Source organism: Lycorma delicatula, chromosome 5 (assembly GCF_047948215.1).
Source record: "Lycorma delicatula isolate Av1 chromosome 5, ASM4794821v1, whole genome shotgun sequence".
Taxonomy (NCBI): Eukaryota; Metazoa; Arthropoda; class Insecta; order Hemiptera; family Fulgoridae; genus Lycorma; species Lycorma delicatula.
Window position 1 is genome coordinate 116329971 of NC_134459.1, and position 20462 is coordinate 116350432.

The 20462-nt window shown below is 26.8% G+C and overlaps 1 protein-coding gene across 4 annotated transcripts; it reads left to right on the forward strand.

Moving 5' to 3' along the window:
* Positions 1-812: 812 nt before the first annotated feature.
* Positions 813-19020, forward strand: AP-2sigma (adaptor protein complex 2, sigma subunit). 4 transcript variants are annotated; one of them, XR_012756513.1, is made up of 5 exons: positions 1325-1684; positions 5779-5928; positions 6596-6769; positions 11010-12418; positions 13356-19020. XR_012756513.1 is itself a non-coding variant. In XM_075366930.1 (4 exons), exons 2-4 carry the CDS (start codon positions 5836-5838, stop codon positions 11109-11111), a joined length of 369 nt encoding a protein of 122 aa, XP_075223045.1. In that variant the 5' UTR covers positions 813-1197; positions 5779-5835; the 3' UTR covers positions 11112-13164. The 4 variants fall into 4 exon arrangements, 3 of the variants coding, with proteins under 3 accessions (XP_075223045.1, XP_075223044.1, XP_075223046.1); XM_075366930.1 differs by lacking the exons at positions 1325-1684; positions 13356-19020 and adding an exon at positions 813-1197 and having other exon boundaries at positions 11010-13164; XM_075366929.1 differs by lacking the exon at positions 13356-19020 and having other exon boundaries at positions 11010-13160.
* Positions 19021-20462: the final 1442 nt, after the last annotated feature.

Genomic DNA, 20462 nt, shown 5'->3' on the forward strand with positions numbered 1-20462 from the left:
TAGCACTGTTATAATTGCAAGCAATCTATTTACTTTACTTCTGTAAGGTATTTACCACTGTTGAGCTCCCTTTCCTGGAATCTACCATGAAAAAATTAATTTAAAAACTTTTTCCATTTGTTCACTTAATATTTAATTTTTAACATTGAATTCGAAAAGAAGCCAATAATTGTGCCTCAAATTTCTATCATTTGTAGTTGCAGAAATATCATGACTTCATAAAAAGCAAAATGATAAATATAATCATATATGATTCAAGATTTGACAGATCTATTTAAAAACTAGAATAAATAATGCTTTAGAATTTAAAACTTATAAAAACAACTTTTATCAGAGTCTAATTCTGGCTAGTAGAGTACTTAGGGACACTTAAGGATATGCTCAGAAGGAGTACTTACTATTATGTAAATAAATATTTTATTAATAATATACTGGCAGTAATTAATGAAGTACAGTCAAAAACACCTTTTATAAATTATCCACTTAATTGTCTTTAGTTCATGCCCTATTGTAGACATATATTGGAATTTAAGATGTCAAGTATTAACTTTAAACTATTTAATAACTTTCTGAATAGAAATTTGTAGTTATGTAATATTACATAACTTAGTATTTCATTGTTTTAAAATTATAACTATTTATCAAATAAAAAATATATATATAGACAAATTAACAATAAATATGTAACATCACTCGACTGTTATCTACGTTTCTTATCAATGTGTGGAAGTTAATTTTTTATGATTATCACAAATAGTCACATTAATCCACATCTTATGAGTCTTACATAACTCAATGCCTAAACGGATGATTTGAACGCGGTTGTGCTTCACAATCACTAAAGTGAAAACAAATTAAAAAATACTTACAAACGATTAAATGTACACTACCGGCATTTAACTGCTTCTATTACATTTTTTTAATTATTACGAAGAATTTTTTCAATGTTTTACGAATCAGGCAATCTTTACCGGTGATATTTTGGTAACATAACCTCCATCTGTTACATTAAACAAAATCTCAACTGAAATAATAATGTATTAAATAGAAAAGGCAAAAATACTAACGTTTACAAATTTTTTTTTTTAAGTTAAATTCTATAACAAATCTTCAAAAAGACGTTCTTTTACGGTTAGGTATATTTTATGGACAAAACATTAATCTGCTAACGTTAGTTGCGAACGGTTTAAGTCTACTGTAAGTACTGGAGATTATTTCCTAAACAATACGCGTATTAATTAGGTACTTTTAGACAAGTTTTATACAAATAATTGTTACATAATCCTAACCTAACAAAGTAAGCTACATTCCCAGCTGACGAAACCTTAATTCCAGTTCAATACTGTCAGTTGATTTGAGATAAACGACTGACCTTGCGCGTATCAGGTTAAGATACACGAGTTATTTCGTTCTGTCGGTATATCCTGTACGTTTGTCTATTTGGGGGCGTATACGCTAACAAGTTGTTATTAATTTTAGGTTAATAATTGTTTCATGCTATTTCTTTTATTGCTCACGTATGGAAACTAACCTTATATGCTAACAGTTGTGTTTTAAATGCGGAAGTTTGTGTATTAACTGTACTGTTTAATTTTCTTTGAATATTTTTTATTTCTTTGATAAATTCTATCATTATCTGGAGAAGCTTGTTTGTTATTTATATACTATTTCTTGATTAAATATGGTAAGTTATTGGTTCTCTGATTTATTACTGCAGTACTTTCGTTAGTTATTGAATGGGCTTTTTGCAATTGCCAACTCACTAATTAAATTAATATTTATATTTAAAAATAAATAATTCATTTTGCAATAAATATTTCTTTTCTGGACAGTTTTACGAACTTAAATTATCTTTATACAATTTACGTAATTGCCTTATAACCTAATTATAGGGTTAGGTTTACTTGTTAGGGGAAAAGGGAAGCAGTATTGAAATATAGTACCTTTGAAATTCCTATATTCGCAATATTAAATTTTATTAAGTATTTGTAAGTTCGTATATTAATGAATTAGTTATTTACTCAGCATTGAATTCTCGAGTTCAGAAAAGGTCATGTGGGAATATTCACTAAAATAACTTTAGGTATAATAAATTTCTAATGCACAGAAATGATGAAAACATGTATTTTTAATTTTCAAGCAAACATATGCTAAATACTTTATTACATTTAAGTGTGAGACATTTTAAAAATTAAACCCATAATATAGAGTTCCAAAGGTAAGTGTGTAGAAGATATATTGTATTCTATTAGTGAGCATTTTGGGTGCCATAAATCATGTATGTTTTAGAGTGTAAGAGAAATATTATGAGATCTGTAATGTAGACAATCATTTTTTTGGATGAGCTATGCATTTTTATTACTGAGATGTGTGCATTCTTATTTGGATGTATACATTCCTATAAGTAAAAGTCGTTCTATCAAGCTGTTTTTCCTCTACTTACAGTCGTACATCTACTCCTCTCTGCAAGATCCTTTCTAAAACTGCCCAGCTGTATGTGTACTTTTGGCTGATAGTTTGGAATCATTAAATTTGGTCATATAGATTTATTAAAATTGTGTTTCAAAGAAAATATCTTAGCTGATGAGTTAAACATTCATTTTTAGATTTGTGCTGTTTTTGTTGTAGCTCTTTAACAAGTGTAACCAAATGAAAAACGGATTCGCTACCATTACCATTTCAAATAGTGTTAATTGCAACTTCATTTTTTATATTCTTCATGACTGTAAAGTACTTTATGCATTTTCAAATGTGTTTTTCAATTATAATATTTCTCTTATATTTTCCCCTGTAAACAAATTAAAAATTCCTAATTGTCTCAAATTTACAGTTTGAACACTTTGTTCAGAATATAAAATTTCTTTTTATAAAATTTTGCCAGACTTTTCTTGTTTTAAAACTCCTTCATTTAATACTTTTCTTATTCAATTTTTACACTGCAGTGTCTGAGAGCTGGCATCAATCTCCTTCGTATTTTCTATCTTCTACTACTTTCTTATTTTACTCATTTACATTCCTTATCACTGATATTCTTTGTTGAAATGTTTTATTTCTTTTCCATTATTATTTATTCTGTTCATTCTGCCAATAGCTGAGGCTGTGTTGGATTCTCTGAATTCATGTTACCATGAATTTATGCATGCATTTAAAAAATATTTAAATAATAATGACATGTCAGATAAAACAATTCTTATATAATCATAAATATAAATGTTCTTTACCTAACAAATTTGTTAATCTTAAATAACAAAATAGTTAATTCTATAAAAACACTGATATATTTCATAGAAATGGATGTAGCGTCTCTTATGTCCCGAGTAAACCAATAAAGTATGTTTTATAAAATAACAATGATATTAACAAATTTGAACTTTGTGTAATTTATAAAATCAATTGTAAAATTATGGTCATACAATACATAGGTAAAGCCACCAGATCTTTCATAGAAAGGTTTTCAGAGCACTCTTTACAATTATGAGAAAGGAAATATTAAATTTTCCATTGTTATTAATTACCTTTTAAAGAATAAACATAAGATTACTGATATTTATTATAAAGAATTGATTTGCTGGAAAAATATTATATTATAAATGTAAAAATATAGACCTGTTAATAAGCAAATTTAATATGAAACATTTAATATAAACATTGTTTAAATTGGTAGACCTCATATAAATTATTAAAAATTTCAATATGGTTTTATTTCATTCTGCCCAGGAATCAGGGCGAAATCTTTCACTAGCCATAACTCGCTAACAGAGTATTTTGAACCCATCTTTATATGAATGTTTTCTTTATTTTCACTAGTAGAATGAGCTCATAAAACGACACTATGTGACTCTAACATTATGTGTATATATATTTATGTATTTTGTATTAAACATACAGTACACAATTTATGGACATTTGAGAACTGTGGACACTGCTAAATCTGAGTTTTCTTTGTTTGAGGAGGCATAATCAGAAATATAAATGCAACGTATGCTCATTATAAAGAATAAAAACTGATTTAATATCTTAAACGATTCTTCTCTGACTGTGGTGATCATAACTCAAATTTCAAGAAATTGAGTTTGTGTTTTTTTAATAAAATTTAATGAAATATTCAATAATTAAAACTGAATTTGAGAAAGTTATTGAGAAGTTACAATTCATTTAAGTGGAGGAATCCCATATAGTACGTAATAATTAAGAGTTTATTATATTTTACTTTCTTGTTGTTATGAAATTAAACTGAATGAAACATCATATAGCAACTCTACAAAACTTGATCTAAACTATGAACTGAAAAAGCCATCTATCACTCTATTTCTAATTTGGCAGAAATTATTTGAATTTTTACCTCTACAGTCAATCTGTCACTAAAAAAAGGACCAGGAAAAGTCAAACATATTTCTTTTAAACAGCATTAGCTCTAGAAATGTTAGAGTTCAGTTAACCTGTAATATTGAAATAGCTGCAAATTTCTGTTAGTCTTGAAAATCAGAAAGAAACTTAAAGTCATAACTCCTAATTGTCTAAACAACAAAAGCCAAAGAGAAATTGCGTGATTCGAAAATGTAATTATGATTGTATCTGTCTTTTAAAAGCCTTATGCTCTGTTTCAACTTGCTTTGCCTTAAGTTTGATTAATTGTAAAAAAGCATAATATAGTATTTTTAGAAATTTAATACGTCATGACTTTTATGTGATGGTGTTTTTGAGGTATTTTCTAAAAGTGGATTGGAATAAGAGGGTAATTAGAGTGGCTGGTCAAATCTTTAGATTATTTCATCACTATATTATTTCTTCTGGGCTTCGTAAAAACAGGAGTTATTTGACAAACCCATCAGCTCTGAATTGATGTGGGATATAATTGTTTTAGTATGATCATAGTTACAGACATTTAGAAAAATGTAACTATAAATGGATTCTACCAGCAACTGGCTCATTTTCTGCGTGCAGAGAGGAAATATTTCAAGCTCTTGGTTTTAATATTGCATAATGTTTGTTTAAAGTTTAAGTTTAAGCTCATTCATTCATTTACTTTATACTATGATTTTTTTTATTAATGCTTTCCTAATTAGATTAGTCAATTCTTACAAAAATTTTAGGATGAATACCCATAAATACTTAATTATAAAGATCAAAATTTTAGTTCTATTTAAATCGTACTTGAACAACAGATGTCATTCACTTGTCATTTAATTCAGTTAAAAGTAATATTTTGGAAATAAATTATTTTTTTAGACTTCAACTGACTACAACTTTTCATTGAATTTCAATTGCTAATATAGCACCTTTTCAAAATATGTAGTTTCTGGAGACATTTGATGTATTATATATAATTACATTATACAAAACTTACATATATTTTAGAACTTATAAAATCTCTTACAGTTTGTGTAATAAGTGTAAAGTGATGTTATAACATATATTATATCACTATAAATGTACAACATTTTGACATCTTTTCAACTCTGCTTTGTTCCTGCTGTTCTGCCTCATTCATCCTATCAAATAACACCTCTACTTAGTCTTCTCAAACTAACATTTTTTAGTAACTGATTGGATCATCCTCGTGAGATCCTCCTTATTCTGTTTGTTGTTACCTTTACTATATTTTGTTCTTAATTTATCCTACAACCATTGAAAATTAATCTTTATTTAGTAGTTGAATTAATTTAAGATCTCTTTTTATTTAAGTTCTCATTTGTAATTATTGAAGTCTAATAGAAAAAAATGAAGTTTAAGTCTATGTATTTGTTATAATTACAATTTGATCTTTCCTTTTTTCAGATACGCTTTATTCTTATTCAGAACAGAGCTGGTAAAACAAGATTGGCTAAATGGTATATGAATTTTTGTGATGATGAAAAACAGAAGCTGATTGAAGAAGTACATGCAGTTGTTACAGTTCGTGATGCCAAACATACGAATTTTGTTGAGGTACATTTTGTCTCTTTATATTGAACAACTTCATTTATACAGTTTTGAATTATTTGTTTGTAATGATACATTTACAGTGTTTGTAATATACATTTCTTGTTTAATTTTGTGTATTTTAAAATTATAATTCTTGGAAACTTAAATTGACTGTTAATTTTACTGAATTTTTTGATTTGTGATAGAACTAAAAGAGCCAAGACAGTTTGGTATAGGTTACTAATGTTTGGTTTATTTCTGTTAATTATCTCATATGTTTTTCTTCACTGTGAAGGAAGGGTTAAATGTGCTATTGCTGTAATAACATGTTATTACTGGTAGATATATTTTGAAAATTTAAAATGAGAAAACCAGGATAGAGGGCTTTCAGTATTACAATTTTTATTTTTTAAATTTGAACATACTTGAAATTATAAAGGTTCCACTTATTACTATATATATCTATATATATGGAACAACTTGTATATGTTGTACTCCAATCTTAGGGAATAGCATTCTGGAAATTGAAGGTTGTGTTGTAAGAAAACAGAAATCAGAATGCCAGGGAGTTGATAAATTTAGTTCGTGTAGATCACTGAAGTTAGTTATTGTTATTGGCTTTTTTAGTGTCTAATCACATTTGTATTATTGTGCTTAAAGAAAAATTGATTATTATTACTTAATGTTACAGTTTCGTAATTTCAAAATAGTTTATCGGAGGTATGCTGGTCTCTACTTCTGTATCTGTGTGGATGTTAATGATAACAATCTATGTTACCTTGAAGCTATACATAATTTTGTTGAAGTTTTAAACGAATATTTCCATAATGTTTGTGAATTAGATTTGGTGTTTAATTTTTATAAGGTAAGCCAGATAATGCTTAAGTTGGTTCTTATAATTATTTTAAATTTCATATTTTGGCTGTGTGTTTTTTGTATATTTTTAATCTTGTGTCCAAAAGAAAATGCAGTTGAAAATTTGTATTTTTTATGCATGTGTTAATGAACAGAATTGCTGTTAAACATAATAATAACCTTTTATCATAAATGTAACAATAGGAAAAGTTATTACAGAGTACAAATCATTTCAGTGAGTTAAATTTCTGTGTTAACAGCTATCAGATTAATTGAGAGTGATGACACAAATTAAAAAACAGGATCATTATGTTTAGTAAATAAAATTTTTTAAATATGCACTGTTTAATTTTCGTACTTGTTTCTATAAAAATTGTTCAGCCATTCTTTTCTGAATTGGAGCTTGGGAAATAAGTAAGATAGGCCTATATTAATTTCAAATTATATAGAGTAGTTAACAATTTGTGGTACTTATTGGTTATCTGCCCATCATGTACAATCGTTTAAATCAACGTTTTAATCGAACTCTTAGTTCTTAGATGAATGAAAGTTCTTAGATGGTGCCACTGAAATGCTATATTGAAATAAAAAAATAAATAAGTAAAATTATCAATATAATTAACCAAACGTAACCTTCACTCGTTAACCTTGACTATGCTCGCTAATCTTGACTAAGCTCACTAATCTTGACTAGCAAGTGAAGCGAGCATAGTTTAAGTTTGGTAAGATTATATGTATAATTTTATTTATTTGTTTTCTTATTTCAATATAGCATTTCAGTGGCTTTGTAGTGTGTATGAAAGTGCCATGCCTGACAGAAATTTGAACCCGGGACCTTTGGATGAAAGGCCAAAATGCTACCACTAGCGCCATGGAGGCCGTCACCATCTAAGAACTAACTACAATTTGAACCCATTGGAACAGAAAAGTACGTGGTGGGCAGATAATTGATAAGTACCACAAATTGTGGTACCACCCATTTTTTTAATTCGTATTTCATGCTTTATTGAATTTTTAATTTTTATTGGTGTATGTATTATGACAATTGTAAATTTAAGAAAAGAAATTTTAATTAAATACAAACCAGGAAATCTTGAATATTTCATTGTGGGACATCTTACTATTGGCTAAAAGATATCTATACTTAATTTGTTCTTAAAAATTACATGTGGCAAAAGTATAGTGGTGAAGAGCTTCTAGTTGCTGCTGGTATGGTATTAAAGAAAAAGGGGATTTAAAGTCAAGTTTTAAGTTTTGGATATATATAAATACATATGTGCATGTGATGGATGAGATACAGTTGCAAGCCAACAATGATAGTGTGATGTAAAAATAAATCTGTTTCCTAACTTCGACAAACTTAATTGAAATTGTGACCATTGTTTAAAATCCTGTCATTCATTCTTATGAAAATAAAGAAAAAAAATTCATAGCAGCTTAGTTATATTCAACCATAACTAAAACCACAATGGAAGATGTTGAAATGAACCTCATTTTTAGTGGTGGGGGTGTATGTTATCAAAGTCTGTCACTTTTTCAAATTCATGAAAATCATGTAAGGTTGTTCGTTATTCTTCACTGTGAAGGAAAGTGTTAAATGCTATTCCCTGTTACAACATGTTACCAGTAGATTTATTTTGACAATTTAAAATGAGAAAACTAAGATGGAGTATTGCGATTTTTATTTTTAAAATTTTTACATACTTGAAATTATAAAGGTTCCACTTATTACTCCATGTATATGGAACAACATGTTTATATTGTACTCCAATCTTGGTGAGTAACATTCTATAGGAAAATATTACTTGGATTTTGGAGATCTTCAAATCAACAGAAACCAGTTCTTTTCATGGAATGGTTGTGGTATTTTCTTGAGTAACTTGTACTTCATGTCAGGCTGTCTGAAACCATTACATAATGGCTTAAACATAAAAAACAAGTCTTAAAAGTTGTTACTTTATTCATCACTTTTTCTGTACACTTTAGATTACTATCACTTCTTATAATTATTATTATTTTTATATATTAGTGTAGGACAAAACATTTCAGATTCTTTTTTATTTTTATGTTTGCTCTGATCAAGGCATTGCTACAGTTTTCCTTGATCTTTCTAGATAATTGTTGGTAAAGTTTTGTTATGAGTAGCATGTTTAGCCATTATTGACATTACCTTCATAATGCATAATTAACCACTTATCTGAATCAAAGATTTAATATTTATTTGGGTTTTGGGAATAGTTTCAGACAAATAGTTTCAGTCTGTCATGTTTTGCAAGAGTAGTGGATTGTGCAAGTGAAATGTAACATGTTTCTTCATTTTTCCTGAATGTTCTGAAGATTTTTGCTGTTTAATTGAAAAATTGTTTCAAATTTTTATAGGTATACTAATGACATAATGTTTTGCAGTGAATGCAACATAGTGAAGAATTTATTTTAAATATTTTTAAATTATTTTTTCATGTCAAAGGGTCAGTTTTATCTTTTATCTTCTGCTTTTGTGTTAATTACAATGCAAAACAGTAATTTCTCTATTCAACAAAAATGTTGAACATAATTTTTCCCTTCAAGAAAAGTTCTCTCATTAAAAAGACAGTTAAACACTTGTGATTGCTGGTGCATAATATTGATATCGAAAAACAATTTTCGTGACTATTTAATTTATTTGACTCTTTCTGAATCATTTGAAATGATTAATGAGTAAGGTGATTTGATTCTTTCTGAATCATTTGAAATGCTTATTGAGTAAGGTGAATATAACATAGATTTTATTATTTTTCTTAACTTCTGTGTGTATGGATATACTGCTTTTCAAACATTCTATCATTTATATAAAGGGATGGTCTGGGCATTTTCAGATGATAATTCTGTTGTATTATTGGACATTGACAGTGTAAAAGAAAAAAAGAATATTTGTATTTAAAGAAGAATGTGTTTGTAATTATTAAACACTTGTACAACAGTGATATACAGCTATTGTAGCCATTTACCAAATCCTGATTTTTATTTAACTTTATCAAGAATATCCTCATCATTTAATTGTTTGCTTTGTATTGCTTCATCCACTTTCCTTTGCTACCTACTTCGTGGCCTTCCTCTTTTTCTTCTGCAATGGCAGGATCCACCCTCAAATCTTCCCTAGCAGTTGACCATCATGTATTCTGCACATTTGCCCATACACAAAAATAAAAGTAATTTACAGGTATAAGTAATTTTTAAGTATTTAAAATTAATTTAAATTTAAATTAAAAGTAATTTCATTTCAGTTTGGTGTGCCCTAATGATAAGTCTATTCTCAGTAAAATGAGTAAATAAGTGCTAAATGCATAAATATGCAAATTATGTTGCATATTGTAAATTATTAGAAAAACAATCGCCTAATTCCTCATTAATCATAAAAAAATGTAAGTAATAAAGAGCTTTATAAAAGTTATGGAATATTCATTAAATGGTGAGATTTGACATACCTTGCCATTGCTACTTATCTACGTAAGATTCAGAGGTAAAATATTAAAGTTTATTTTATTTTATTGCTGGATAAAAATAGATCTGTCTTAAAAGTGCTTCTTATATGGTCATTTATTTATTTTTAATGCTCCGAACTTAACTATTGAAGAGAACCTTTCAGTTTTCTCCTCATTAATTCCTTTTTTTTAAAGAAGCATTTGCACATGAGATTTTTTCATTAACTTCATATGTTTTTATGTTCCATATTTTGCTTTGTTACTACTCATATAAGTTTTATCTTTATGCATGAAGCTATGAATGTGTATAGCTGTTTTGTAAAACAAGTTTTGATTTTTCAGCAGTTGCAGTATTCAGATATTGTACAATATTTAAAAAAAAAAATACGCAATTACTGTTTTTAGGGTTAAGCTGACCCTGCCTACCAGAATATTTGAAAACTAAAGATGTAATAGATGTGAAAAAATATAAGATTATTGCTTTAATTAAAATGTGATCTTTTCTTACAGCTATTATCTTTTATGCTATTGAAATTTATTCTCTTTAATATGATATAGAAATATTTTACTGCTGGGTTGTACTAATTCTAGGATTGAATTGGCTGCCCATTCCTATAATGGTTAGTGTACTCTCTAGATCATTTGGTCGTAGATTTGATTCCTGACATGAGACTAGCATTTTTTCATGTATTGTTTTCATTTATCTCATCTTCCTCAAATATATAGTTACAGAACTTACCCAAAGAAGTAATACTTAAAAAAGGTTGGTTATTTTGTTCTTTGTTCCAGGTATATACAGTTGTTGACGAGATGTTTCTTGCTGGAGAAATTAGAGAAACAAGTCAAACAAAGGTTTTGAAACAGTTACTGATGTTGAATTCTTTAGATTAATTTGTAAATATACATATTTATAAATACAGAATTTATAAACATTTGTGTTCAAACAAATATTAATAAGAAACGTATTAATATTTATGAAAAGGAAATTTATATTATCAAATTTTAATTAATTTCTGATGAAAATAATACTGAATTGTTATTTATTTCCTATGTAATATTTTTCATGACAAGTGTAACAGTTTGCTACTTTGATCTGCAGAATTTTGTGGATATATAATAATAGCTCTGCTTATATTTTTTTCTTCATATTATTGTAATAAATGTATATACGATTAAAGCTACTGTGGTTTTGAATGCATCATGTTCTTTTTATTTCATACTAACTGAAACATAATTTTTATGAAAATCTTGTTTTTCTGTTATATTCAGATTTATAATAGTAAAACTGTGGTTTAGCATTTTCAACTACAGGCTTGGTTTTTTAATAAATGTATTTGGTTTTTCTGAACTATACTGATACATTGTTATAATTAAAAAGTAAAATTATTGAAAATATGAATGGTTGAAGTATATCAATATACCAGAAATTTATCTTTTTCTTCTTTGATTTAGAATTTCAGGTTAATTCTAATTTGTTGCAGAAGAAATTATCTGTAAAAAAAGTGGAGTAAAACTGTTAATATTTCAATGGTATAATTTGATATATTCTGTTAAGATTGGCTGTAATAAATATGTTAAATTTATTTTTAGATATGATTAAAAAATACTATCTGTATGAAATTGCTTGTTGCATTAATAATTTAATTTAATTAATTCAATAACTGTTTTTTAATTCAATAATTTACTATATTAATTTTTGTGATAAATTTCATCATTATAATCTATTTACTTTTAAAAAATTCAATTCATTTTTGTTCATTTTATTATTTCTTAATTATTTTCCTTATTTAATAATATATTACATTAAAAATACATCTGTTCAGTGAATCTCTGTATGATTAGTGTGTAATTTAACAATGTTATCGATTAATTGTATATTACAAGCCCATTCCATTTGTAGATTTTGTGTAATGTTTTAAACTTTTAATGTATATAATAACAAAATAATTTTTTTCCCTGTAGTAATAAGCTACCAGAAGCAGTTTGTCCATTGAAAATGTACTGGACACGGTATTGAAACTATTTAAGGACTAATATTTTAAATAAATTTTGTAATTCTTGTTTTTTGAAGTTTACATACAGTATAGATATGCTGGAAAACATTAAAGCTGTTGATTTAATCAGAATGTTTGAGTAATGAATGGTAACAAAAAGAGAGCTCATTACCCTCAATCTCAATATGGATCAGAATGTGTTATGTAAGTTTTTCTTTATAAATGTAAATGAAAATGTGTCTCATAGTTCAGTATTGGCAAAATAAATTAATTACTTTTTAGGTTTCATGATTTGGAACTGTTTCGGTAGCTTTTGGTAGAATGGAAATTAAATTCTGAAATTTCATACAAGTATTTGTGGTAAAGTTTGTATATTTATTTAAATAGCATTGAATGTATGGTGTTCTTTATTGTATAAAAATAAGTAATGCAAGACATGTTGAACTGATCCTTCTAAAAATGCTTGTGTTTAGTTTGTCATTGATATACATATCCTATTGTTTTTAAACAACTATATTTATATTTATATGTATCACTTAAAATACCAGTGTAGAAAACTGTTTCTCAGTTATATCTCCTTTGCTGTCTCAGTTTTTCTCTTTGTGACTTTGATCAGCTGTCACTGAGATTCAGTTAATAATTATATTTTTTCCCCTTTAGTGATATTATTTCTTTAAAATGTTTTATTTCTAAACATTTGAGTTTTTATTAATATTGATATAAAATGATATACTCTTGTGTGATAACTTAGTAAAAATGTATTCTTCTATGTGTATATTAGTTTAAATTCTTGATTATATTCATACTGTTTTTCTTTTTTGCACATTGTTTTTTTTTATTCATTAATTCTTTTAGTGCTAGCCAGCCTATATAAATTATGCATTACAATTACCAATGGTAAATTTTCAATTTTTGTAGATTTTTAATTTAAAAAATTTACTTTCAATGCAAAGTTTTTTTTAAAATAATTTTTTTATAGTAAAAATGAGTTTTAATGGTGATTAATTTATTTAATTAACCAAAAAACTCATTTTGTTTACAAGTTAATTTTTTTATTTCAAAAAATGAAATTAAAAAAAATGATATATAAAAAAAGATTTTAATTTAAATTGATTTTCTAATCTTTAATTATTTTTTTCAGAAACTATGTGAAATTTTAAGTAGTTGAAGCGAGGAAAAAAATCAAAACAATCAATTTATGCAAATTATATTAAAAAAAAAAATTGTAAAATATGAATAAGGGCAAATGAAACACAAAGAATAACAATGTGAACTAAAAACCATTTGTATTTTAATTACATATTAAAATTAATAAATAATTAAACAACATGAGTGTTAAAAGGACAAAAAAATAACGCACAAACTCCATTAAATGTAAACTCATGCTGAATATAATCAAACTCAACCAGTGCTTTCAGAAGCTTGGCGTATTCTATTTATTGAATTTCTACTATCCTAATGTATATTTATTGATCATGTGTACTCTGCATAGGTAGGGCTTAAAATATAGTTTACTGTTGCTGTATATGATATGCCTACATGATCTGATAAAAATTATGAAGATAAAAGCACAAAAAGAGTCAATATGATTGGCTCATGGCATTTTTTATAGATTGGCTTTATAAATTGGCTCAATCAGCTTTTAGCACTAAAAGAGTTAAAAATAAAAAAAAAAATAATAATGATAGTCATATGTTATGTGCATGATAAACTAAAGAAATATGTGATTATAAAATAAATAAATTATATATAATGATATTTTATCATGTTTATCATAGTCAAATACTGCCTAAGTTATAATTTACCATATAGAATATATATATTTTTCCCTGTTATTATTATTGTGTTATGATACTGTTATTAACATATAATGATTATAAAATTGCTGTTTGTTTTATTTTAATATATGAGGTTTGTGACCATTGTGTATAAAACATTATGTAAGATGTCTTAGAAATTACTGTCTGAAAGTTATAATGGAAAAAATTCAACATTGCATATTGTACAAATAATAATCATAAAATTAGTGCACACAAAAGTCATGGTCCTAATTTCTAATTTTATTGTAGGTATTGTGATAATTCTTCAAAATAGTTTTTTTAAAAATTAAATTCAGAAGAAAAGAACACTTGATAGAAAAATGGTAAAACATGAATTAAACTATCTTTTTACTTTATACAAATGAACTATACTATAGTCTTGAGATCTATTACTTCCAACACATAGAGTGGAGGGGCAGTATTTAATCCTTTTTCCCTATCAATGTTGCATTCAGATATATGAAAAAATTCTGCTGACATCGGTTTTTTAATCATATCTCTGACATTTACTTTTTAATGGTAGTGTAGTTAATATGAATTCTGCAAGAATTACAACAGTGTAAACAACTCTGGAATTGTTAAGTGAAAAATTAAATATTATATTGCCTATATATTTCAATGCCCTTTTCTTAATACTGTTATTATTAAATGTGTAATCTATTAGATTGAAATAAAAATTACTACCTTAAGTATCAATTCTGGATATAAAAATATTTTGCATTAATATTTCTGAATGCAAGCTCCATTATAGTTATTGCATTAATATAACACTATCCCTGCATTATAAGCTATATAAACAAATTTTCCTTTAATACTGTACTGTAATTATGTTTTGTATTTATGCCTCTATTTATACTGACTGCAGATTTATATGGTTACATTAAAAACTTGTAATGCTATTTTAACAGCTTTTGGGTAACTAATAATTTCATTTTAAAATAAATCAAACATTAAAACAAAATTTGCTTAACAAAAATTTGCAGGTGTACTAAATGAGGGGGGTAAGTTAAAAATGTTTTATTATTTTTCATGGGTAGTGATATTATGAATAATTTAACCTAAACTACTTCTGCTATGTTTCTCTTAAAGGTAATTTTTTTAAAAATAAAATTGTGTAGCTCACTATTGTATTATGAATATATGAGGAGTGTCATTCCAAATTCAGTAATCTCCATCAAATTATTTTTTGGGAAAATTGTTAGAAATTTTTTTTAAAGTCATGTTATTAAATTATGTTGACATTTTACCTCTTTATATCATAGTTTTCTGAGCTTGTGCTATTAAGATTATACTCAAATTTTTTAGTCAAAACAAAGTAAGTAGCAATTTTATGTTTGAGATTGCTAACTTTTATATGAACAGGTGGAGATTGCTTATTCTGCACTGAATTATTGTAACCTTATAAGAAACCTTCCTGAGATAAATATAACAATAATTCTAAAATAAGGAGTAAACAAAAAAAAGCTTTTCTCAATTCATTAATGTAATTATAATAAAAATGTATTTGTAGAACATTAAATCAAGTAGGAAAGGTAAATATCAAATAATATAAAAATTTATTTTGTAAAAAATATACATTAGACAATGAAATCTGGAATTTCTGACAGTCCTTCACACACATGAACTTCATTTACTTTTTCTTCTTCTCCCTCATTTCGTTCACTGTACATCAAAAAGAGATGTTTAAAATAATCAGAATCTGAAATTTTCTCCTACTTTTCTCCAAATGGTTTTGTAGCAATTTCTTCATATCTGTTAATTTTTTATTGCTTTACTCTGAATATTTTTTAATAATGGCAGTATTTAAATTATTTAAATCAACATTTCTGTTACTGATCATTTTGTAGCAGCCTTTATTGTGCTTATATACAAGTTCATGTTTCACAACAATATTTTTTAGATCACATCTTTTGATAGAAATTCTTTTGCATTCAGTGATTTTGAAGTGCCATTGGCTTGTAATTGTCATTACCTGCTCTACTGCTTTCTTAAAATGTAACACTTTTCAGTCAGTACCCAATTACAAAACAGTCCCTTGCTCAGAAATTATTTCCCTGTACACTTTAGGATTTACATTTTGTACTCTTTAGGTTTTGCATTTCTTAATTTTCTGTTCTATATTACCACATACCCTGTTGGGTGGAATAAATGAGTGACCTATCACCAGGAAAATTAACTATTTCTTTAATATTTTTGAGTGCATGAATTTCCAGCCAGTATGAGGACGCTATAATTACTATAAAAATATATTTTTACCACCACACCCATCGGCGATCAAATGAACAATACATTTTCCTTCAAAATCGGCTGTCAGTAATTGATGAAACAATGCAGATTCTACTTCATTAGATCCTTTTTTATATTCACACTCGGTCCAAGTATAAAAAAATGTATTAATCTTTGACAAAGCATCACTTGACGACCCTGAGTTACTGTGAAATTATATAAGTACAGTTGCCTGCTTTGCAGTCAATGCAAAAAGTTATTATGTTTGTTATCTTTCTTAACATTGAAATTTATGCATTACGTATAAATTAAATGCATTAATATCATTGAATGCATTAAGTATGCAATTTGTAGTTTTCCTTCAAGCTTTGATCTTACTTCATCATTCTTTTCACTTCCAATTTTTATTTAAAAAAAAAAATAAATAAATATCTGGTGCTTTAGGCACCAGATGCCTAAAGCCTAAATTACATTTTTTATTAAAAATGTTAAAAGAAAAATGTATGTTTTACTCTCGGTTCAGCAGAACTCTTACTGTTGTACATTCAAAACAATTTCTTAATACAGACTTCAGCACTCAAGTATTTACACACAGTATTTATATCACAGTGTTTCTCTGTTCACCACCATGAAAGATGATTTTATTAATGTTTATCATAATGTTTCTGTTAATCACCATGTTTCACCAAGATTTTATTTTGGAAATTTACCACTTTAGAAAAAAGTTTTTAATAACACGTTCGACTCAAATTCTCTTAATATTTAAACCTTTAGAAATATTGTCAAGCATAGTTGAATAATTGAACCATCAGTTTTCCTTATATGATAACGAGTCTGAAATTCTTTTGTATGTGTTTTTCATTTTTAATTCTCTGTCTTTTAACTGGAACATACTGACAGAACTTCAGAATCATTGCATCTTGTTGGTACTGAACAACTTATTTGGTACTGAATATCATGAAACTACCTTTAAATTTCTTATAGTTGTTTACATTATGATACTCCAAACATGTGTTTAATGATCGGGTATGTGGATAACACTTGGTTTATACAAAAAATAAAAAGTTGTTCTGTAATAAGATATATTTCGCTATTTTAATGTAAAACTCAGAAAGGTTTTGTAGAAATCTTATGTACACAAGTTGAAAAATAACACACCCAACCTATCAGAAACAGAAGAAGTAAGTTACGACACAACACCTCAGTTCTTTAGCTAAAGAATGTTTCCATTTGCTGGGGTCAGATGTTCTTTTTCTTGCTCTTGATGGTGAAACTTCAGCTGGATTTTCTTCCATATTAATAACTTTTTTTTACTTATTTTAAGCAGGCTTACAAAATCACAAATGCAAGCTACACACTCCCTGAATTAACCTAATTATCTAAAAAGTGACTAATATCTTCATTTCTATTTGTTGAAGAGGTTGATTTTGCAATATACAAAGAAGTGGAGTTTGCTTATTTTGCAGTGAACACCAATTTTTAAAAGCAAATTTATTAAGGATTTTGGTGGTTTGGTCACTAAATCAAACCATCTTTTTTTTAGTTAACAAACTATATAACAGATATGACCCAAAGCTATGTATAGAACAAAAAACTTTACAAAAAAAGGAGATTGCTGACTTTGCAGTGACACCCCCTCATTTATTATTTGAAAAAAATATGTAAAAAGTTTCACAAAAAAAAATTAAAATAGAATAGGATTATTGTTAATACCTATAAACTCCTTATAATACCTTGTACATTCCTTATCCTGGGTTGGGACAGTTCATATTGCTGTGATCAGATTTGTAAGAAAAAGTTTCTATATATGCGCATCATATCTCTCATTTTCAATGTCTTTGAAAATAATCTTGTAGCTGTTTTAAAAAAAATCTTTATTTTGTGATTGTGTGTTCAACCTTTCATCTGTTTAAAAAAAAATCTTTCATATTCCCTTACATGTCATGACAGTTTTCTACTGTTAAAAAAAAAATTGTAGTTATATAATAATAGAACAGAAAGAACTTGTTACATATATGTGATTTACATAGCAAAAACTAAATACTATTATTACAATAGATAGAAGTTTTACAATAGATATTAAAAAAAAAACTTTTTACATTTGCAGAATAATGTAACAAAGGCTGTGATTGCCTGAATAATTGTGGTGTGAGGGACTGGTAAGGTTTGTGATAAGGCACAGCATTGTAGATATGCAGATTTCTGCAATAGACTACAGTAGAATAGTAAACCTGTGTTGGATTTATATCTCAAAGTGTAGTTGTGTAAACTAATTTTCCCACATGTGTATGCCACTCTGTTGAGCCAACATTATTTATTCTCGGTTTACATTGATATTTTTTAAAACAGGGAGAAAATTTGCTGTGTAATTTGTTAATTTCATTCAACTTAAAGAAAAAAAAAACAGTTTCATTACAACTTGTTTATTAGCTATATTTCAACTAATAAAAAAAAAACTGTCAAAATTTAATTTAATACATTGTATGTTTTTGAAATTAATTCCAGGCATTAATGATTTCATTATAGAGTTTATATGATAATTAAGTATATAATATATTTTACACTATTAATTATACTTAATAATTAAGATAAATTTACTATTTCATTTTTGTTATTAATTTTTTGTAATATTTTAAAACTCAGTACAATGTAATGTCTATTTTTGTTATGTTTAGTTTATAAGTACTACCATATTTATTATTTAACAGTTACTATATATATTTAATGTAGCTATGAAAGGCATTTAATAAAAATAAAATTTATTATTTATTAATGTCAGTTTTATTTTAGTGTACAGTGTAAATGCCTAAATGCCATCACATTAGTCTCAAATACTATTACTCCTAACAGAAATAAATATATGACCCCTAACAGGATAGTAGAAAATAAAAAGAGTAGGTAAATTAGGTGATAACTGAACGTGTTTGTTTTCAAGTCTAAAATCAATTGATCAGCCACTTCCACCATGTTGCTCTGTCAGAGCTGGGAACATATGAATATTCAAAATCCAATCTGATTGTAGAAAGTAAGGAGAGTTAAGGAATTATGTTTTCTATTCCAACCTTTTTGATCATCTGCAATCTTGATAGATTTCAAAGTAATTTAAAATCCCATCGATTCTTGACTTTTTTCTTTGGATTGGGAGAAGCGGTAACTCTTCGTGGATTAAAGTATTTTAATACTTGTATGTTGCTATCCCACTACACAGACTGACATACAGATCAAATGATACATATAGATTACTTGAATATCAGCTAGGAAGGTGTAAAGGCAAGAGAGGTGTAAGAAAGTTATGTCATTACATAATTTCTACTGCCAAAGTAGTGGAAAGTTTATTACAAAAACAAAAGTATATAAAACTTAATTGTGCTGCCTGTACCAGAGTAAAGAATGAAATTCAATTTAGTGAAGCCAGATTAGATTATTCCTGTTCTCTAATTATCTCCTATCTTGGTTGAATAAATAGTAGGTTAACATATAAATAACAGATCAGTGTGCAAATACTGATTTTTCATGAAAATTACCAGGATTGTAGAAAGCATAATGAGGTATTACTCAATTCCTTATGTTATTTTGATTTTCTGCTGTTTTCACAGGAGGTAAAAGGTATAAATTTTGCTGTTTATACCAGAACAGAGTATTATATTGAAATTCAGTTTTTAGATTAGTTAAAATCTAGTAGGATAAGAAAAAACTTATTTCCCTACTCATTTTACTTTCCTGTTTATTACATATGCATGTACATTTTTGTGCGTATACCAGCCCAACATATTAGTGATGAATAAAGGATAATAGTAAAAAAACTTCAATAACTAAAGTAGTAGTAGCAAACAAGAGGTAAATTAAGGTTAATTTCTTAATTAATTCCTGTAATTTTCTGATTATTTGTTATCTTGGTAGAATAGGCTAAATGTAAACTGAGCTGCCTGCTCAGAGTAAAATATCCAGAAACAAATTGATTGCAAGTTAGCAAATGTAGTTGGCTAACAGAAAACAATAAAATTGAGCATGTACAAGGTAATTCCCTTACTCCTCATCGTTTCATAATAATTATAAAACTCGTACATTAGAATCTCTACCAGAATAACATTAGTGAGTAATTTTCATGAACAATCATGAGAATATGATAGTAGAAAATATTTCAGTAATTACTAATAACCCTATTCTACCTTTCTGTAATTTTGGTTATCATGGTAGAATTA